The following is a 23,293-nucleotide window of genomic DNA, read 5'->3' on the forward strand; positions in this document are numbered from 1 at the left end:
TGCATGTCTGTAAACTCCATAAAATAACTGGGAGAAACGTTAATTCTGTACATAAAATTCTTCAGGTAGAGCTAAACATTCTGAGAGGTAACATCCTCGAGATCTTTAATTTTCAATCACCTAATACTGGATGCTTCTAAAGAAAGTTAAACCAGTTAAATATTAAGGACTAACATTAACTAAAAATAAATTAACACTACTTCAAAAACAAAGTACATTTATTCACAAATAAATGTCTAAACTTAAAAAAATTAGTCTTTTAAGGTTCCAAAATAAACTTAGCGTTAACGATTGCAGATGACTTTAGCAGTCACAACTGATAGCGAAAAACAATTAGAGAGAGAAAGAGAGCAGGAGAGAACATCACCAAACATTATCCTTATTCGTACGACCAGCTCTTAGACTAATCTTACACTTGAATTAAAAGTAACCCTTACATAAAACTGCATTGTACTCAAGCTGATTATGTTCCTTGTTCTCAATTTAAACATGTAACTTGTTTCATTTCTTGCCCTAGGTACCGTCCGAACTTCTACCTTGAAAACTCTAGTTACGAAGGGGCTTAGAGTCTGCCGGAGTGAACCTAACTTTCCTAACCATAATCTTGTAACCTCCAAGGAGCAGCATCTCCCCCGGAGTGAGCCCTGATAAACCACACACGGCCCCTTAAAAACCATCTGCGCACCACTGCGTCTACCAGAACAATCCAGGGTTGTTGAAAACAAATTTACAAACTACTAACCAGGACAAGCTAACAGGCTTCCCCCTCCACTCGCACGTGCGGCCAAACCACGGTCGGTTGCGCAAGCCTGACCCAGTAACCACGATGCGCAGTGTTATGACACACCTGCAGCGACGTGCAGGCTGACCTCGTTGCGGTGTCAGAGCAACAGCGGAGTCAGCGCGAAATACTGGGACAGCGCTTCGGAACGAGGCTGGCCACCGCTGCGAAAAGCAAACGGGGTTGAGAGGGGGTAGGAACGAGGGCTGTTGACGATGCCGCGGACCCGAGAACACGGCAGCCACGCCCGAAATGGGGCTTTATGGGGGTGGCAGTGCCGAGACGGAGCCCAGTGCGCGTCGTGTGACTCTCGCCGCCGCTTCCCGCCTCGCCGAGGTCTGCCACGAGCGCATAACAAGAGAGCAGAGGTAGAAGCCAAGGATGGAGATTCTCAAGATTTTGCACATTGTAATACTCAGCGTGTCTACATGCCTTATTTTCACTACTATAGGGGGAAAATTTAAATCTGAACCGTCTCTGTTATCGCTCTACGCATGGTCTGCCTTCCCCTTTACCAGCCCTTAGCGCAACGACAGTGTCTGGAGGGGAAGGCGTGGCGACCCCTCCAAATCAAGACGAAGGAGTGTCAGCCCGTCTTACACGAACGCAACACAAGGGTTATAACGCATGAACTGCATGATGTAATCACAACTGGAAAATACACTACATCGTTTACCCATGTCCAAATCATTCAAACACATACATATTTACAAAAATAAATCAAGTTAACAGAACATCAGCATGCTAACAGTCACACTATTTGTTTGCAGTCATAAAAAACCTCTCTGTGAAAAAACTATATTATCATAAACAAAAATGCTGCATGTGTTAAAATTACTCTTTCTTTGAAGACTTGGTTATCAAATTATCATTTGGTTAAGGGTTCTGTAAAAATAGCACTTTCTCAAAGGTAAAATACAGAACATTTGCGTTTTGTCACTACTTTTTCCGTCACTAATGTTCGACGCAAAAACGCGTGTTCATTATAGATACATAATTTTAAGATGCCAACGTAATATTTTAATAGTTAGATAGTTATTATGTTATTTACCTAATCTGAGTCTGATGTGAAGATGGCATTTTCCGTTTCACTAGAGGAATCTTCGTCTCTAGATTCTTCAAGATTAACAATAATCTTATCTATTTCAGTATCTAATAACCTATCACTGTTCCAGTATTCATTCTCGATTTTTTCCACATGCCGGCAGCATTCTTTCCATTGCTCTTTAGAGTAGCTACTAAACAGCTGTTCACATAATTTCTTCTTGTCTTCGAGTGAGGATGATATTTCTTCGCACACTTGTCCTTTAATATATCCCCACACTAACTCAATCGGATTGAGGTCAGGATGATAGGGTGGAAGCCTGATTACTTCGTGGGAGTCCATACATTTTAATGATTTCATCAATTTTGAAAGTTTTGGAAGTGGGCACTTGTTTCGCAAGTAATAGTAGGTTGGCTTTTGTTAGGTCAGAGGAGAAAGCTATGTTGTTTATTTTTAGCTACTCTTGAATCACTTGTTTGGTGTTAGCGGAAGTCGGCTTCTTATTTGTCTGTACATTGTGATAACTTGCATTGTCGAGAACAATGACGGAGTTTTCAGGCAAATTTGGAAGCAGTTTATGTGTAACCCATTTCAAAAAGTTTTCTAAATTCATGTCATTATGATAATCTCCCGTTGTTTGTTTCGACCGGAATATCAACAATGCATTCTGTACAAATCCCTCCTCTCCTCCTGCATTCACAATTATTAAACGCTGGCCTTTCCCGATTGGCTCTGCAACACCCAACTCATTGTCCGATAGCCAACAAGAACTACAGCTGTGGGTAGCATGGATGTACGTTTCATCTACATAAATGATTGAACGACCATCGTTTCGAAACTAGCGCATTTCTTGTAGGAAACGCCCTCTCCATGCTGCTATATCATGCTTCTCAATCAAAATCCTTCTTCTTGACTGACACTTCTTCCAACGGAATCCCAGTCTCTTTAACAGTTTACTCAAAAATTCTTTACTGCAGTCCGAAACACCATCATCTCGCAAAGTCGTCTTTAATTTATTTAAAGTTGGGACAGTTTTCCTGACAGTGTAAAATTCACGGACTTTTCTCCTCACAGCACCACACGTAAAATCGTCGACTTCTAACCATATTTTGCATTCTTTATTTTGGCCAGTAGATGTTGAAAAGTTCAGACCAATTTTACTTTTTACTTTCCCCTCAGCCAAAATCCTTTTTACCGTTGATTCAGACACACCCGTCGCAGCACTTGTCACTTCAGTAACATTGTATTTTAAACCATACAGCAACTTCTTTTCTTTCAGATGCATCGCAACGTTGTATACGCAGCTGAACAAACAAACTACACAAGAATTTGTGCAATCTGCAAGCCAGCAGCACGCCGCGTCAGCCCCGAAAATAAACAATTGAACTACTGGGCCCATTTAAAAAAAGGTTTTTAAGCAAATACCAAATTACTGTAAATATTGCATCTTCATGCATGTTCGGTGATCCTCATTTTATCACATCAGAAATATTTTGTAAAGGCAGTCTGCAACACTGTATTTCAAAAAAATTGCAATGGTAAAGTTTGTAACTTTTTAAATTCATAAATGTACACAATCATTTTGAAAGTAGTTGTGTTCGGCTAATAAAATTGTTTCCAATAAAAATCTGTAATTAATTAAATGTTAACATACATACATACATACATACATACATACATTCAAAGAAACAAAAATTGTGTAAGAAAACCTCACCATTTAAAGTGAATATTCTGAGATGCTTCGACATGCACATCTCTCCAACTGAAGAAAAAAAATTTAATTAAAAAACCTGTGATAACTTAGTAAAATCCGGAAAAACGTTTCAGAGTTTGAAATCCATGAAATCGGCAAGCCTGCCCTGTAGTAAGGCAAATCCCAGCATCTGCCTCGGTGATTTCTGGAAACCATGCCAAATGATATCAGGATGGCCAGACCTGGGTCCTCTGGAATGTTGCTCCACGACACCGAGTGTTACTGGCCTACTGGCTAGATGAGCTGGGCAAGGAGCATACTCACACTTGCTGTCAGGCTCCAGCTCCAGCAACTGAGTGCATGAGGCCAGCTGCTCCTCCAGCACCGAGGTGACGGCGAGGCCAAACTGGGCCCCGAACTGCAGGGGCCGAGCCGCAGCCAGCCCCGCGTCGTCTGGGGCCAGCGTCAGGACCTGGACCACGTCGCTTCCCCGACACAGCCTCACTTCTGCCTCTCGGGGCGGACTGTCCCCGCAGCGGAGCACCTCTCCTGCAGGCTGGAGCACCTGGCCACCGCGTCAAGGAGCACACACGCCTTCACGCCTTCAGCGGACACCTCTGCCCGTGCTTTACATACACTCTCAATTAATGTGTTTGGTATGTGCACATTAATCTACGAGCCCCAAAGAAAATCAACAACTTTGTTAGTGTTTGTCATGAAGCCAATATCAGGTTCATAAGACATGAAGAGTGGTGATTAGGTGAGAATGGAGAATTGACAGAATGAATGTGCAGGGGAAAAGGAAGTACACTGAGAAAATCCACCAGTTCATAGTAACGTCCACCTCGTTTCCCCACTGGAAAAAAATTTGGATCAATATACTACCAAGTGAGCAATATGATCACTCACCCACCATGAGCCCTTCATACCTGAACTTTAGCAGTGTGCAAACATGAAAAAATTTCCATTAGTCGTGAAAGAGTAAGTTGAAACCGCTTCTACATTTTCTAAAATGAGGAAAAAACTTTCGTTTCAGCTAAATGTTCGCTGGTTCCATTGAATGGCATCAAAAGTATACATGCTACTAAACAAACCCGTAACAAGACCGAAAAAAAAATTTAATAAGTTCAATAGATAAGTACAGTATTCGCAGAAAGGTCGCTTCTTCGTATGAGTCGCACCCTTAATTTTGGGGTAAAAAAACTAACGTTTTCACCATATAGGTCTCCCCTGCGTAAGGGTTGTATAGGTCGCAACACCATAATCTGTCTTCACTAGAGTTTGGTGGATACAAGTGAAATGTTCCTTTTCTCAGCTTATTGGCATGTAAAAAATACAACACTGGCATTGACCCTCGGCTCTCTATTTTTGACCCATCCAATTCCCGCCCTTCCTAACAAAACAAAGGACAAGACTGCAATTTTTGATACCCTTGTTTATTTTTCCTCCATTGTATTTTATTTTTTTACCCATCCATTTGCCCCAGAGAGAGAAGAGGCGGCACTCTACTCTTTGTCAGTTCGGTCTAAAGAAAACTAGCATGCAGTTTACCCGAGGCTGGAGAAATATAAAAGGTGCTCTTAAAAATATTAGCGATGCCTGCAGTTTTGTCATGGTATGTTCAGTTGAAATCGTTGGAAATCTCATTCAAAAACAATAATGATTGGGCACACTTGCTTAATTAATACCTGTCAAGATAGACAGTTAATTGTATTGGTGCCCATTCACGGGACATTTACAAAGAAGAGAGGGAGGGAAAACCGTTAACATTGCCATGTGGCCTCGTGAAAACGCACATACATGCACACACACTCTTGCTCCCTCTCTGGCTGGTTTATTTTTAGATTTTTCCCTCCTCTCCTCGCCCTCACAGCGCAGCAGATGCGTCACTTGCCGGCACCACAACCGGTCGGGCAGCAGACACAGCACAGTGCAATGTCCACGGGACTGCCGAGATATTTTGATTGAAATGTTTATACGTCCTAGTTGAGTTATATTTATTAAAAACCAGCATAGGTTAGTTATTTACGTACATATTCAACCACACAGTACAATATTTTTTTAACTCAAAATTTGCATATATATTGCATTAAAAATCAGCATACAATATGTGACCCATACGCAGGTAATTGTGGTACATAGATACAATAAGTCCTTGTTTAACGGACTAGCTACATTCCCAGAAATTGTCTTGTATGCAAAAGTCAATTAATTAAATCACATTTTTCCCTAAAACAATGTTTACGTGACAGGTTACATTTCCAACCTTCCAAAAATGCCTAACATGCAATGTAAAACTTTATGGCCAGCTCTTGACATACCAAATGGCACGGCAGTATGATGCATTGCAGAACAGCCAAAAAATACCTAAAAACCTTAAGAACTTGGATAAATCAAGCATGAAGGCTGTAAACAGATTAGTCCGGTAACCTTGTCAAGAGCGAGGGTAAGAGAAAGAAGAACACAGGAAAGTTTGATTTACAAATACTCAACAAACAAACAAAACCAACAGTGCCATGGCTGGCCCATAATTTCACTGACCGTGATCTCATATAGATTTCTATTCTCAATGGACAGTGTTTCATCCGCCGTCTGACAACTACCGTATATACTCGTGTATAGCGCGCCCTTTTTTCCCTCAAGTAAAGGAAAAAAAATCAAGGATGCGCGCTATACACGGAAAAAAAAAAGTTGAGGGGGGAGGGCGGGGAGGAGGAGTGTTAGTCGTTAACTGCCGGGTGATGGGTGACCCCACACATACGCACAAGCAACAATGCCTCTCTTTCACACACACACACAACCTGGTCTCTCGTACACACACACACACACACACAAATGTGCGGGCGAGGTGAGTCATCTAGTCCTCCGCGCCAGCTTAGCAACGGTGACGGGAGTGGTGGTGTTTAGTCCTGTCAACTGTCAAGTTTACTTGATGGCATAGTCCCGTTCCTGCCTGCCTCCCTCCCTCCCGTCCTTGTACCAGTTGTGACGATACAGTGCTTCATTATCTTCAGTCTACACAGCAGAGTTTAGCTTGCGCAGTCGTTTCAGATGGTACAGTATGCCACAAAAGTTTTGCTTTCAGGTGGAAGAGTACTGAATTTAAGTATTTTCCTAACACATCACCACACATCAATGTAAATAATCATTTGTTTCATAAGTAATTACTTAACAGGTACCACAAAATGTTAGTAAAATTTATTTTTTTTTTTTTTTTTTAATTTGTTGCAAAAATCGTAGTGCGCGCTATACACAAGTAAATACGGTATACTCATACATATTCACCAGTTACAGGGCCGTAAAATGAGAAAATATCATCTGAATTATCCGGCAGTCACGATACGGTGATGGTTACAGCACTGTTTGCAGCGGCACGACACGTGCGGGGCAAGTGGAAACAAAACCCTTCAAATTCCTAGAAGAATATTTTCACCCTCGTCTGTGGATTCACGGGCCGGCCACAGCATTGTCACGGCGCTAGTGTATGCCTGGACAAAGCTTTGAATAAGCAAATAAAATTGAAAATCTTTTTAATATTAATTTTTACTTTGCCAGAAATTTTATTTTATTTTTATTTGAAGCTATAAATTTGATGTAAAGCTTTGAGACTGATGTAAAGTTACACATTTGTTACGAAGCCTTAAAACCCTGTGTTGTGTATGGGGCCAGCCAAGGGATGGGGAGAGGGGGCCCCTGCCAGATAAATTATAAATTATTTTATAAATTTTGCAGTACTGGACAAGAGAGGCTTGTGAGTCAGGGCAACTATGGATCCATGCTGGAAATTGTGAGTAAACAGACTGTTAATACTAGCAGTGACTTCAGAACAAACAAGCTGACTCTTAGTTTACTTAGACGGGGCAATTTATGAACCCGCAGCTACACGAAGGAAAAATAAAATGTTCTGGAAGCTTTTGTAATCAAGGAAGGTAATGCGTAACGTAAACGAAAGTTTTCATAACGAGCAAGCGGCATGAGCCATAACTACGGCCTGGAAAATTTCAGTGTTTTCAGTATGCAAAAAGCGGTACTTTCAAATTAGAAAAGCGGTGGTTTAAAGTCGGTATTCTCATTATGCAATGGAAATTTTACCGGTATTTTAAATGTTGACTAAATTTTGCAGTTATTGAATATAATAGTTTACATATTTAATAAACAATCCATGTATACTAGGAATAGACTAATATTCATAATAACAGCCAATTAAATCCAAAACAGTTACACAAAACAGACATTTAAAAAAAATTCATATGTGCAAACTATAGAAAAAACAGTGTTAAAGCAGAGTACTTTACAATCTTTTATACTTCAAAACACATTTCACTTAGTAATTGTAAGTTTTCCTGAGAGAGGCTGTGGCGATTATCAGAAAAAAGTGTTATACTTTGAAAAAAACCTTTCGCTGTCTGCATTTTCACACGGAAGACAGATGGACTTAAGTGTACCCTTTGCAAATTCTGAATGGTTTAAAGACAGTCCCATTAAAACTGACACAATATTTACAGCACTATCTTCCTCTCGCACATGTTTTTTGACAGCAAACTGCAGTTCAGTGTATGGAATCTTTTCTTTCCCATGAAACTTTACAGTTGCAAAATTTGCACATCACTGTGCTATTGTCAATACAATAAAACCCATGTTTCTGATACTGATATGCTCGGTCTCGAGCACTCAAAAGTATTATTCAGCATTTTTAAACTCTAGACAGAAATATGTTGCAACATACTACATACAGGCTGTTACAAAAACAATCAACTAAACTTGGCACGCGAATAAATATCAGCAGTGGAATGCCACTGCGTTGGGAACGCTGTCGCGGCTCGTGACGTAAACAACAGATGCTGGCTGCATGATAGTCACGCATGCCGGCACACTCCCAGTCTCGCTGCGCAGACTAATTTCGTACCCGCAAAATCATTATTTGCTTATTCTCTTGCTATTTACGAAGTTACACAAAATAAACAACTACGGTAAGATAAATTCGTTAGGCGCTAACATATGTGTTTAGCTTTACACAAAACAAAACTTCTCACAGTCTGGGAAATGTATGATCTTCGTTAAGGAAGCATTCGCTTACATGAGAAGTTAGTAGAAGCTATGTTGGCTAACCTGGACAAACCAGGTTTGTTTTGTTTACATTTTACCGTATATGACGCAACTTGGATAAATACAAGATTAGTAGGTTATTCTTTTGCTTTGATATAATATTTTATACACTTTTCGCAAAATACAATAAACACGTTCTCATATCCGGCCAAGTGTGCACGGTAGTTTAGAATTCGGCATCATATTATTTTTATTTTTCGTAGTTTGCAAAAAGTTTGAGTTTGCTTGCATTCAATAAATACGGTATTGGCATAATGGAGTGGAGGAACACGGGGTTACCACTTGAACAAACCCCGGCACACAAATGAGAAGAATCTTAGTGCGAACTATACCCGAGATCAATTTTGAGCATCAAAACCATACACGAACACGGCTTATGTAAAAATATGGTAATTATATACTGAAACACAAGACTTGGGTTAAAGGATACTTTAGCCTTGCATGAGTATTAGTGATCTGCAATTAATGGTACTTTTCGGGGATATATTAGCAGTGTAACATATAAATGTTGTGGTTTTCGCGAATGTAATTACTTTTCACGTTTTCATGCGAGATTTGCGCGGAATTTAGCATAATTCACGATCGCGAAACATTCCAGGCCCTAGCTATAACACACTAAACTTATTGTATATAGTAACTCACAAGTGAAGAGGGGGTCAGTCAGAGGCTCTGGTTCAGAGAAGTCGCACTGATTAGACATGTAGAGACCTTGCAGGGCACTTGGACATATCCCGTGCATAGTTTAAGTTATGTCAAGTCTGTATCATTGGCATAGGCTACCCAGACAAGTTGATTAAGTATTAACGTATGAAGAATCAGACTGTAACCAGAAAGCAATTGTAGCAAAGTGTATTATATGAAAAAAAAAAAAAAAACTGTAATAAAGTGCCAGATAACTCTAGAGGCGGTGGTTAGGTCATTGCCTTTCACACTCCTACTTGCCCACAGGTATCCTATCCGCTCGAGGATACAACACCTAAGAATCACTGCTTCTAATGTTTTAGTTCTGAAATTGTTTTTTAATTCACAAGTGAAGATGATGATCACTAAAGTAAAGAGTTGTTTAGGTTGGTGTGATCACCCACATTAATACGAGGATAACTATTTATGGTATATATTATTACATTTTTCAGCAATTTCCACATTTTGTGAAAGTAAATTTCATATTAATATCACTTAATATTTCCACACCATTTTTTATGTTTCTAAACATTCGAGAGTAACCTAATTTAGCTTCATGTTGTAACATTGCAAGATCCCTGCCCTCCTAGCTCAATATTTTTCTTTTTAACTATTTTTCATGAATGTAAATATTTCTTAAAAAGTCTTTCTAATTATATTTTACCGTTTTTATGTATTTAAGGGTTGATATTACACTTGCTGTGTGTTTTAAGAAGGTATTTTGTATTTTATTAGACATTTTTAATCATTACTATTTTTTATGTAATTATTCATAAATAAGTCGCTGTACTAGATTTTTGCCTGTTTAGGCCTACTTTTTCAGGTTTTTTCTAAATAAGTTGAATTTTGTCAAGTAATTTGTATTATGATTGCTGTTCTTAATTTTCATTAACATGTTGCATAATAATTATAGATCACGAGACTGTGTCTGGGCTGGGGTGATGTGTAGAAAGAGAGGCATGAGAGGCCTGTAAGTGTGAGTGAGAAAGAAACAGTGCTTCCCCGCTAACTGAGATAAAAGCTGGGATTCCCCACTGGTCGTGGGAAATGTGTGATAACTGCTGTCTCACGGTGTGGGAGAGAGAAGGAGAATGTAAAGTCCCGGGCTCTATGGAGAGAAAACTGTTTTCAATGTATGTTCTGTCTTCTGATTGGCTTGTAACTTGTAGTGTGAATGAAGAGTGCGTGTGATTGGTCGGTGAGGTCATGTGACGTCTACTTCATGCGTGGAGGAGACGTGTCATGAGTTCATCAGTAGTTGTCGGGCGATCGCTGCCAGGCGAGGCCGCGTTTCGGCGGCTCGCGGTTTTTCGCTAGGTGCAGCCGTGTTCTAGGCCGCACATATTTCGGATATTTCCTGCAAAAGGTTGAAAGACTTAATCAACGTTATTTTTGTTTATTAATTTTCATCGCCCGGGCTGCGAACGTTTCTCGACAGGCGAATGTACGACGGGAATGAGTGAGCAAAGGATTGAAAGTGTTTGGATTCGTCTGTGCATTCTAGTTTGAAAGAATAAAACAAAAACTACAATCAACGCTTTAAATCTTTTTATTATTGTATGTAACGAACCGTTACAATGTTACACAGTCAGTTATATTTGTAACACAGCATGGAAATTTAAAATGGCAATTACGTATTTGGATATCCATTTCTTCTTCTTTTTTTTGAGTGCCAATAGATGGTTTCAATGTATGGAGTCAATGTAATAATGTGCTGTGTGTAACAACAAGAAAGTGTTTTATCTGGTATTATTTTAATATTTTAGTATGTATTTTTTTAATAATAGGGTAGCTTTTTTTTATTAAATTCTTCATATGAAGTTTAAAACAGATTTTACTTTTTTAGTACTATTCCAAATTACATTTGAAAAAGCTTAAGTATTGTAATTTTTTAAATGGACAAAATCTTTGTTAATCACTTATTTTTTATAGTATGAAAATTATTATTTTTTGTGTTTTATATATGTTTTGAGTTTCTTAAGAAAAATCAGAAGGTGGCACTCGGGTCTGCTTTTATGAATGCACAAATTAATTTTATGCATGGTTATTTTATCATCTATATTGAAAGGTGTTAAACATAGGGCCCAACTGGTTTCATAATCATTACAAAAGTAAAAAAATTGTTTTTTTACTTCATGCTGGTATTTTATATTTAAAAAAATAAGAATAGTGCAGCCTTTAGAGAAAAATTTTTCGCAATTTGATTCGACATTGCGAATACTTTAAACATTCAATATGATATTCACTTTGTATCAAAAAACTGGTATGGGCACAGACCTACACTGGTGTATGAAAATCAACATGAAGTAAAAGACTGTGCATGACAAGTGGCTATTTCCCCTCACATGCCTTGGATGGGCAGTTAGACAATGGAGAGAGAACACTCACAGCAAACATTTCTTCTTTTTGAACTAGAGGCCATTTATTGTTCTTTTTTCATCCATACAGCTACATACAATGAAACCCGCACATAATAAGATTTCACTGAAATCAACGAACTGTAAGAACCTAATCTGTATTTATTTCGAGCAAACACACAGCGAACGCACAGGGCCTGTACAGTGATGACTAATGGCTGACTACAAAACTGTGTGGAATAGAATGGCTTGTGTACTTCACGTACTTCAACATCCGGCAAGTCCGTGAATGACCTGCACAGATTCCCTCGTGTCCTTGCTCCTCTCAGGGCCATCAAGGGGCGGAGGAAGGAGAGATTTGTCATTTTCTTCGTCAAGTGCATCTTAAATATTAGCGCTGCTTGTTCCCCTCCATTCTTAAGGGTGCGAAAGAAAAGATATGCACATGACAGTTGTCATCCTTTGATAACCATTATGATTGATGCAAAAATTATTCACATGTGTAAGCAGTGCAGTGCATGGATACAAACGTATGTACAATTCAAGTAGTAGTACCATCTAATCCCGTTCGTAAGTTGCGACACGGAAATGTCCGCGGTAAAGAGTTTGGCGTCCGTTAACCAAATTAAAAGCAACAAATATCATTTCCTTCACAACCAATGTACGTTAAATAAGCATCCGTTAAACGAAGAATTACTGTACTCCAAACGAGTCATTAAGTGTAACAAAACAGGTATTAACACTTTTATCAGTTCTGTAGGTAAACCGAAACTTCAAACTTGTCATCAAGTTTCTCCGGTCCCATAATAAATGAACGACATTCCGTAACTGCGTAGCTCGACGTCCAATTCACCGATGACCACTGGAAATCAGTACAACTGGGAAGAGACGGAAAGGATACCCAGACGTGTGAGAAGCAGAGGCCACTGCTGCTGGCCCAGGTTCCCGGCACGGGCATCCCATCCAGCCACAGCTCTGCCCTCAGGCGCTCAGGGCCGTCCAGCCGCACGCAGCGCGACAAGCACAAGCAAGCCGCGCGCAGAGTCACACGGGCCTGCACCACGGCCAGTGGCTGCCCCGCACGCCCCAGCAGCCAGCGCTGGTAGAACCAGGCGCTCGTGTCGTCAGGGTCCGTGAAGGCAGCACTCTCCACCAGCTTCAGTTCTGCACACATGCACTCAAACAATAACCACCACGACCATTTACAAAAGAAATTTGCACACAAACCCTAGAACGTTACGTTACGTTGTTGGGTCCAGCAACTACATTGATAAGAACTTGGAGTTTAGGCTTGCATAATACTACAGATTGCAAACATTTACAATGATTCTGAGGTTGAAAAAACAACATATTGAGTGTTTCGGAGAGGTATCAATATAATTCAAGATTGAAAACAAACTATGTAAAACTCTGATGGATGTTGCATAAGCTACAACTGATAACATAAATATTTACTGTATATTTATTTGTTATTCTATTACTGTTATGTGTTCCTATCCTCTACACTTATTAAATGGTGCAATTCGTACAAATTAGAACAAAATAATAAAAAAATATATAATTAGCTGGCAGGTAAGCATACAGCACATTTGTGCACATGGTGTTTGAAGTGTGATGAGCAGTAACAAGAAATGGGAACCACACAGGCTTTGAAATAAATTCCAAGCAAATATTTATAATGCTTAGGTAATTTTTTATTCAAGACCAAATTTTTCTTGGGATTCAAGAAAAAGTTTTGTGTATTCTTCACTATTTGATTTTCATCATAAAATTTTGTTTTGATAATTATAAATGTCTAAATTTTAGAGTGTACCCTCTTTAATCGCATAATTTTCGCACGTACATAAACATCACACCTATATGTTAGGGTGTCAAAATTTGGATAAAAACAACTCTCGCGTAAACATTGCATGATGTTTTTGGTCCCGCTATTAGTTTCCGAGCGCTTTGTGTGGGTATTTTTCCCGTATAAAACGATGTCTTTTAAAATATAAATATAATATTTATTAGGACATTACCACTTACTTATTTAACTAAAGGAAATACGAAATAAATTTTCTTTTAAAGACTTTTTAAACGTTATAACCTTTATCTGTTCATTTGCGTCACCACGGTGTACCACTTACAAAAATGTAGCCAGCGCTCATTGGCATCATTCATGTTTGGTTATGTTGCTTCCCATATAGAGCGCGCACACGTAGTCAAATATTGATATTTCGCCGATTGCATGCAACCCCCGCTCGCTCTCTGTCGAGTGCCCAGTTAACTACATTTGATGGCCCGCACTCTTTCATGGTGTGTACTACGACGATAGTTACGCGTTCGTTCAGGCTCGCATTTGGATCAGAGATTTTGTTTTTCTATTTAAAGTTTGAAGAAATGTTTTTGTTGCACGACTTATTAATTTTAATTGTTCGGCGTGCTCTTTTATAATTCACTTTTTAAACACACGTACTTTCCCTGAATGGGTTTTTTTTTATGACTAACTTTACCCAACAAAAAAAAAATTTTTTCAGCATAAACGTCGCACCCCTACTTTTCAAACTTGATTATATTATAAAATGTGCGACGATTATGTGATAAAACACGGTACTTTCATTTTTTCTTTAAATTTTCGATGCAGATTCATATTTTTTTGTGCAATATCATTTAGAATGCCAACAGTCAGCAGTTCAGCATTCTCTAGTCTTACGAGATCTGATGTCACTTACAACTACAGAATACTTCAAAAAATAACTTTTTGAGTACTCATTAGATCCAGGTATTCCTATTAACGTCAAAGCGGCAACTGCAAATTCAGGATAATCTGCTTTCAATTTACACAGTATGTCCACCATGTTTATGTGGTTCACATGCGGTTTCTTCTGCCCTTCAGAAACCAGATTTGGAGTGTTAATGTACCCTGATGCTACAGAGGTCTTTTACATCTATAAAAGGAAAGTTATGTTTTCAACATTTTTCTGAAATTATTGATTCTCCACATGAACATTTCCTACATTTTGAGGATTCATTATAGCGCCAATTCCCAGAAATAGTTGATAAGATGGATCATTGTTTACCAAATCAATCAGTTTTACAAGACTGAGTTTAGCTATGTCCTTGAACTGCTCTATAAGGGCTGCAGAGTTAACAGTTTTCATTTCAGCAAAAATGTCTTCAACATTTTCAGGAAATGTCCCTTAGCCAAGACGTCAAGAGCAGTTTGCAGTTTAAACCATTTTTGCATTACTGATTAGCAGATGGATACTTTGTTCCTTCAAGAAATATAATTCAACCCAAGTGTTCCATCGTGTAACTGTGACACTTATTTAGTTCATGGCAAAAGTTATTTTTTTAAATGAATTTATATTTTAGGATTTATTAATTTTAAGCTACATTTCATTTGACATTTTATTACTTCTCAGGATTATTTTTTTGCTTTTACCAAGGCCTCAAGCCTGACAGTTGGCTTCCCTGAACACTGTCACAGCAGGCGACTGCCTACATTCATTTCCCATGCGGCGCTAGCAGTGTCCCTCCTTTACCCACGCCTCTGGCCACATACACGCAGCCAGCACCTTCGAGAACGTTTTGCCTCAGGTGCACCCTCTATCATAGCACAGCTACAATTATGTATCACCACTGTGCGGTGCATCTTAAGTCACGAAACCATCCCACATTCACGTTCCTCCGAGAACACTAGGGTGAAACGGCGCTGCATGTCATGCTGACTGCATGGGCCTCGCTTTCCCCACTTGCCTCCCCCTGCCCCCTTTTCCTGTTGTTCTCTAACAACCCAGTGCTACGCTAAGACCGATTCCCCCCCTTTCACCCCCACAACCTTAGGCGAGCATCAGGCATTAAACACCCCCCTGCCACCACTGGGAATGTCCAAAGTTCATGGACGCGCCCATTGCGCCTCCTCTACATGACATCTGGTGGGAAGTTTGAACTACAGTAGAACCCCTGTCATACACTTTTCAACGGAGGGCACAAAAATGGTGTATGATGCGGGAAAGTGTATGAAAAGGGAATGGCAATAATGAAATTTTTTTCCAATCTAGCATATCAGCACAGTGCCAGATTAAACATAAATATATATATGTGTAAATAATTGCATTATATTAATGAAAGATATGAATTCATCATTATATTATACATATAATAAAACCACCAGAAATGTAAAATACAGTCCATAATCAAGTAAAGCTGACATGAGAAACAGTGGCCTTAAAAAATGAGTGGCCTTAAAAAATGTTATGAAGTCCTTTCTTGGAGGGGGGGAAAAGTCACCAAGACTAAATTAGAAATTAAAAAAATTAGGCTATTGTAAAAAAAAAATCAGAAATTTTTGCTTGTTAGTACATTTTACAAACAACTTTATGCAACAGAACAATTTTCAATAAAATTTTAACTTGAGAATCGTAAAATTCAAAACAATCCAATCGTAAAAAAACAATAACAATCGGGTATATTCAGTTCAAAGATAAACGACTGCACAAAATATGAGATCCGTGCCTTGGTAAAGCACGTGCACCATTTTCATGATCATTTCTTGTTTGCGCCACTAGTCTCGCTTGGTGCTGGCCATAGATGCTACTAGCAAAGTGCACAGTCTTCCTGATACTATCCATATCTATGGTGTGATAGTTATTTTCTTACGTTTGCAAATGTAAACAATGATCATTTTTCAAAATAAAAGCATTAAAACTGAGTTTATAAGGAGGAATATAAAAATTTTTTGTGGATTTTAGGACTTTTCCGCTTCGTAAAAACGTATGAAACGGGAAATTAATGGTTTTATAAGTGTATGTTCCGGGAAAGTAAACCATTGTAAATATAGTACTTTCGGCGGGACCGAAATTAATCGGCGTATGACACGGGAAAATGTATGAAACGGGAACGTATCATCGAGGTTCTACTGTACAACCTCCCGCTCTATGACTACTCCTGGGCCACCAATGCCACCTGCAGGTGCGTTCAGTAACTAAAACTTAAGGCTTTAGTTCAGGGACTCCTCACACAGAGTGCCAAATCCTAGCCTCTGTGCAGATCATCCCTACACCTTCATAAAATTCAAACTAACATATCTGTCTGCTAAATCATGCAGACACATGTAAGTACTAATATAAAAAACACTTAGAATTAAAACGTGTTCAGAACCTCTCTAATACACTGCAGGATCAAAGTCTGGATTCTTTTTGGCAGGAATGACGTCCATAAATCATTAGCATTTTACTATACTTTTGATGTGGTAACAAATTAACAAGGTCATTTGAAATGGATGCAGCACAGCAACTTCTATCATCTGGTATAAACCGAGCAATATATTGACAAAGTGAAAACTTCTACATGATAGAAAAACTAATGTGTTTTAAGGCATCATTGTCACACATTTTACGCTAAAACCAAGTTTTAAAAAGAAGAGAAGCACAAGCGATAGCAGCCGGCTGTGGTAGTGCCTAGACACCCTGCAAGTGTGCACGAGTGTGCACCAGAGGCAGCAGCCGGCTGCGGTAGTGCCTAGACACCCTGCAAGTGTGCACGAGCAGCATGGTACCTTGTCCGTGCTTGTGGCTCTCGATGGGCCTCCCACCCTCTGTGTCCGGGTGCACCAGAGGCAGCAGCCGGCTGCGGTAGTGCCTAGACACCCTGCAAGTGTGCACGAGCAGCATGGTACCTTGTCCATGCTTGTGGCTCTCGATGGGTCTCCCACCCTCTGTGTCCGGGTGCACCAGAGGCAGCAGCCGGATGCGGTAGTACCTAGACACCCTGCAAGTGTGCACGAGCAGCATGGTACCTTGTCCATGCTTGTGGCTCTCGATGGGTCTCCCACCCTCTGTGTCCGGGTGCACCAGAGGCAGCAGCCGGATGCGGTAGTGCCTAGACACCCTGCAAGTGTGCACGAGCAGCATGGTACCTTGTCCATGCTTGTGGCTCTCGATGGGTCTCCACCCTCTGTGTCCGGGTGCACCAGAGGCAGCAGCCGGCTGCGGTAGTGCCTAGACACCCTGCAAGTGTGCACGAGCAGCATGGTACCTTGTCCATGCTTGTGGCTCTCGATGGGTCTCCCACCCTCTGTGTCCGGGTGCACCAGAGGCAGCAGCCGGATGCGGTAGTGCCTAGACACCCTGCAAGTGTGCACGAGCAGCATGGTACCTTGTCCATGCTTGTGGCTCTCGATGGGCCTCCCACCCTCTGTGTCCGGGTGCACCAGAGGCAGCAGCCGGCTGCGGTAGTGCCTAGACACCCTGCAAGTGTGCACGAGCAGCATGGTACCTTGTCCATGCTTGTGGCTCTCGATGGGTCTCCCACCCTCTGTGTCCGGGTGCACCAGAGGCAGCAGCCGGATGCGGTAGTGCCTAGACACCCTGCAAGTGTGCACGAGCAGCATGGTACCTTGTCCATGCTTGTGGCTCTCGATGGGCCTCCCACCCTCTGTGTCTGGGTGCACCAGAGGCAGCAGCCGGCTGCGGTAGTGCCTAGACACCCTGCAAGTGTGCACGAGCAGCATGGTACCTTGTCCATGCTTGTGGCTCTCGATGGGCCTCCCACCCTCTGTGTCTGGGTGCACCAGAGGCAGCAGCCGGCTGCGGTAGTGCCTAGACACCCTGCAAGTGTGCACGAGCAGCATGGTACCTTGTCCATGCTTGTGGCTCTCGATGGGCCTCCCACCCTCTGTGTCTGGGTGCACCAGAGGCAGCAGCCGGCTGCGGTAGTGCCTAGACACCCTGCAAGTGTGCACGAGCAGCATGGTACCTTGTCCATGCTTGTGGCTCTCGATGGGCCTCCCACCCTTTGTGTCCGGGTGCACCAGAGGCAGCAGCCGGATGCGGTAGTGCCTAGACACCCTGCAAGTGTGCACGAGCAGCATGGTACCTTGTCCATGCTTGTGGCTCTCGATGGGCCTCCCACCCTCTGTGTCTGGGTGCACCAGAGGCAGCAGCCGGCTGCGGTAGTGCCTAGACACCCTGCAAGTGTGCACGAGCAGCATGGTACCTTGTCCATGCTTGTGGCTCTCGATGGGTCTCCCACCCTCTGTGTCCGGGTGCACCAGAGGCAGCAGCCTGATGCGGTAGTGCCTAGACACCCTGCAAGTGTGCACGAGCAGCATGGTACCTTGTCCATGCTTGTGGCTCTCGATGGGCCTCCCACCCTCTGTGTCTGGGTGCACCAGAGGCAGCAGCCGGCTGCGGTAGTGCCTAGACACCCTGCAAGTGTGCACGAGCAGCATGGTACCTTGTCCATGCTTGTGGCTCTCGATGGGCCTCCCACCCTCTGTGTCTGGGTGCACCAGAGGCAGCAGCCGGCTGCGGTAGTGCCTAGACACCCTGCAAGTGTGCACGAGCAGCATGGTACCTTGTCCATGCTTGTGGCTCTCGATGGGCCTCCCACCCTCTGTGTCTGGGTGCACCAGAGGCAGCAGCCGGCTGCGGTAGTGCCTAGACACCCTGCAAGTGTGCACGAGCAGCATGGTACCTTGTCCATGCTTGTGGCTCTCGATGGGTCTCCCACCCTCTGTGTCCGGGTGCACCAGAGGCAGCAGCCGGATGCGGTAGTGCCTAGACACCCTGCAAGTGTGCACGAGCAGCATGGTACCTTGTCCGTGCTTGTGGCTCTCGATGGGCCTCCCACCCTCTGTGTCCGGGAGCACCAGAGGCAGCAGCCGGCTGTGGTAGTGCCTAGACACCCTGCAAGTGTGCACGAGCAGCATGGTACCTTGTCCATGCTTGTGGCTCTCGATGGGCCTCCCACCCTCTGTGTCCGGGTGCACCAGAGGCAGCAGCCGGCTGCGGTAGTGCCACGCTGAGTAGTTGGAGAAGTTGCTGTTGATCTTGGCAGTGGAGAAGGCTAACTCCTCAGCCGGGCATGTACTTGCTTTCTCCACCACATGGCGACGGTAGTCCCAGCAGTGGACTGCAAACACACACACTACTCTGGAGTGGCCATTGGAATAAGCCCATAAGTTTCAATGTAATGTTTCTTTTATGCCTGATATCAATGGCAGAACTGTTACCTGTGTTTGTATGCAAGCAGCTTTGATAATTTCTCTAGGATAACCTATTAAAAAATATTTCAGTCACAGCATCTGCACTTTACATTTTTCAACTTGAATTCATTAGTTTGTGACACTTAGTACTTTTGTTCATCAACACAACATAAACATTAACAATTTTTAAACATTCAGCTTTTTTCAATTTTAATAATGCTCTGATAACTAATATGCTTTTTATTATTAGGAAATTTACAAAACAATCAAATAATAGGGTAAATTTCCCAACACCTAGTAGAAACAAATTCTACAGAACATTGTGTATTCATAAACCAAAACTTCATCGAAGGTACCAGTGGACTATTAAAACATCCATGCAACATTCCAGTACATTCCATACCAAGAGCTAGCAAGGAAGCTTCCTCTGTGGCACGCCCACTTTACAAGACCCAATGCATGACAAAACAATACACATGGGTGAGTAGCAGGTTTTTACTTTTGAGCCAGCAAGGGGAGTTGGATAAGATAATGAATGCAATGTATACTTATAAAACAACTCAACTAGGTTAAGATTTTTTTTTTGTTGAGGCCATGTCCTAATAAGTAATAATGTGCTCGGCATTTAGGCATTCAGTGTTGCAACAATTCTCATGGGCGATGAAGAATTGAAAACCTGATCTTATGGTAAGTTCCTATATAGGGCCATACTTGCCAGAATGCTGTGAACTCAGTAACTGCGTGTTTAATACAGCACCATTAAATGAAGATACTGGTTCGACCCCACTAAGAAACCTTGCAGTTTTGAAAGTAAATATTTATTTTATAAATTAAAATCTTGAATTTTAGATATCATAGAAAGTTGCATGCTCCTTAACAGTGCACACTACTTGCAAAGTGTGTGGAGTATCTGAATAGTAAGCTTTAGCACCCATTACTGATACACAAGACAGTAAACCAGAAATGATGTGCTCCACGTGGAAAAATTACACACTTCATGATCAGTGGAAATTGTCTGCAGTACTTTCAGTAAACTAATAATGCAGGTGTTGAGACACATACAGGTATGTAATTGAGCCCTTCATTATACATCAACCATGCTGTGGCTGTAAGTGAAACTACTAAAAATTGGCTGCAATAATTTTCATAAAGGAGAAAATGAGATTGTGTATCAACAAAAATGTTAAGTTTTAATTTTTTTTAACTACATTTCTAGTTCCTTATTATGTAATTTCCGTTAAAGAATATGAGGGTTGACTGAAAAGTTTCAGACCTCAACATGAAGATGCTAGCACGCGTCAACAAAAATTGGGGAATGTGTTTGTGCATGATTTGGAATACATTCTCTGAAATTTCAGCCATTTCGGACATGCTGTTGTTTCTTAACAGTTGTTTGCATTAGACTCTGCAAAATAGTTGTTTACAAAGGTGATGGCCTTCCCATTCAACAAAAATCTCTGTCCTGTGAGCACAATTTTAGCCTAGGGAACAAAAAAAGTAAATTTATTGGGTTTAGATCTGGTGGGTAAGGAGGGTGGTCAAGCAGTTAAAACTACAATTCGTAGACATTTGCCATGGCAACCGCTGAAGTGTGAGCTGGTGGATTGTCTTCGTGAAACTAATTTTTTTTTTCTGCAAATGTGTTTGTATTATGTAATTTCTGCCTTCAGATTGTCAAGTAATGATGTGCAGTATTGACGTCGACTACCGCTACGCCCTCCCTAAGCCTGAGGTGGCTCGCACACTCATTGATGTGCCTTCGATGGGCCACTTCAGGCCTTTCTCCTCCCACCAGCTCCCTCTATGGCCCGGTGTTTGAATCTCCCATCGTGTGTGGGTGTGTGTGTGTACGTGTGACATCTGCCCGAGGCGTATCTGGAGTCTGTGCTACGGCCCCCTAATCTTGACTAATTTAAATATAATTATTATTTTTATTTTTTTATTTCTTTTTATATAAACCCCAAAGTATTTATGTTTCCAGTATTGCTATGTAAGGAAGGCCCAGCACCTTAAGTGGGCAAGCTCTAAACTACCCTCGCACAAGCAATTCACATTTGAATTTTAATAACTAATGTTTAAATAATTCAATTATGTTAATAGCTAATAGTTCTTGTTAAATGAATACTTCATTTTTAAGAGGAATTGCTCTGTTAAATATGTCATGAGGTAACTACAATGCGACCTAACGGTAGTTTAACTGTTTCCTGCGACCACGACACCCTGGCCACGGTCTGTCTCTTACGATCGCCGCCCAGGGTAGGATGCCATCTACGCACCTCATCACCTGGAATGTTTGCATTAATCTGATCTCATAACATCCGTCTACTGTAAGCTTTCTTTGAACATTTTTTTCTTACCTCAGGGCCTACTGTGGGTGACAGACTGCATTACATAATTAATTATTTAAGTTCCCCGTGAATATTTAACCGCTTACCGATGATTCTTTCTCTCAAGACCAGGTCACGTGGTGCCATGGTCAGCCCTTAAACCAGTCGAGTTGCTGTTTGCGCTCTTTCAGTAACTTATGTAATTATTTTGCGGAGTTTGGATTTGGTCAATGTGTTGCGACGTCAATAAAAATGCTCTTACCAGATGTTAGTGTGTTCGTCATTCCATCACGTGTCCCCCAGCTTAAATTTCCAGACGTGTGGAATGCCTAGAGAGCATTTCATCTTAAATTTGCGTAGGCGTGGTATTGCCTTTCAAACAAAAAATAAGTGACAACTCGATACTCAATTTTCCATTTTCACACAAACATGCCCATCAACTCCTGCATACGATTGTTAAAAAACAAATGCACGTTCAAAATGGCTGAAATTTCCGAGAATACATTCCAAAGCATGGGAAAACACACTCCCCTTTGCTGGCGAGTGCTGCCATCTTTATGTTGAGGTCGGAAACTTTTCAGACAACCCTCGTATGTAATGTACCTAACACAGTACATTTTTCTGCAGTGATCAATCAGCTTAACCTCTGACACCTGAACCGAACAGAACTGAAGATGGACATACAGTTCCTCTCATCCAGCTTGAGGTACTTGCTGCAGAGCGCCAGCTCGGCACCCCAGTCAGGGGTCCCCAGGTTGTCCAGCACCCACACGCGGTGGTGCCACGCCCCATATGACTTGGGGTTCCCGCGCAGGCACAGCTCTGTCAGGCGCAGCTCAGCCCCCTGCTGCTCCTGGAGTTCCGCGGCAGCCCTGCGCGACACGGAGCCCGGCCTCGCTCGCTCCACCTGGTCTGGGTCGGTTCCTAACAGGCCACGGCTTCTCCCAACGTCCCTGTCCTGCACCATTGTGCAACGAGTATTACTGTCTCTAACGCCCTCGCTGTCTACCAGAAAATATATTAAAAATGGGTTCTAAAAAAGTTAAAACTATCAATAACAATCAGTTTGAGAATAGGGCCAAAACACTTTTAGCCTGCATTTTAAAAGATTTAGTTTTATCGGCCAAACAACACTTAAAACTGTGTCTCTGTTAGTCGTAAGGAAAAGTGCTTTGTTGCAGCTAAACACGATCACAATGTCTTGAATTACATCAGCTGGATTGTGCAAACATGCAAGAGGTTTAGACAATGGTTCCTTTTTTTCAGAGCAATACCATTGTGGTTTATGAAAAGTGCCAGCACAGGTGACGGGGTGTACCCCACAATGATTGTAG

General features: G+C 41.6%; 1 protein-coding gene across 1 annotated transcript in view; it reads right to left on the reverse strand.

Annotated features, from left to right (window-relative positions):
• The window catches only part of LOC134546221 (geranylgeranyl transferase type-2 subunit alpha), a 78,171-nt gene that overhangs the window by 42,433 nt on the left and 12,445 nt on the right, over nt 1–23,293 (reverse strand). The window contains exons 5-8 of the mRNA XM_063388852.1: nt 22,644–22,831; nt 19,362–19,559; nt 12,565–12,827; nt 3,844–4,084 (exon numbers count right to left, since the gene is read on the reverse strand). Of these exons, the coding sequence (XP_063244922.1) occupies nt 3,844–4,084; nt 12,565–12,827; nt 19,362–19,559; nt 22,644–22,831 (890 nt within the window). The remainder of the gene's footprint in view (nt 1–3,843; nt 4,085–12,564; nt 12,828–19,361; nt 19,560–22,643; nt 22,832–23,293) is intronic.

Source organism: Bacillus rossius, chromosome 1 (genome assembly GCF_032445375.1).
Source record: "Bacillus rossius redtenbacheri isolate Brsri chromosome 1, Brsri_v3, whole genome shotgun sequence".
NCBI classification, from domain to species: domain Eukaryota; kingdom Metazoa; phylum Arthropoda; class Insecta; order Phasmatodea; family Bacillidae; genus Bacillus; species Bacillus rossius.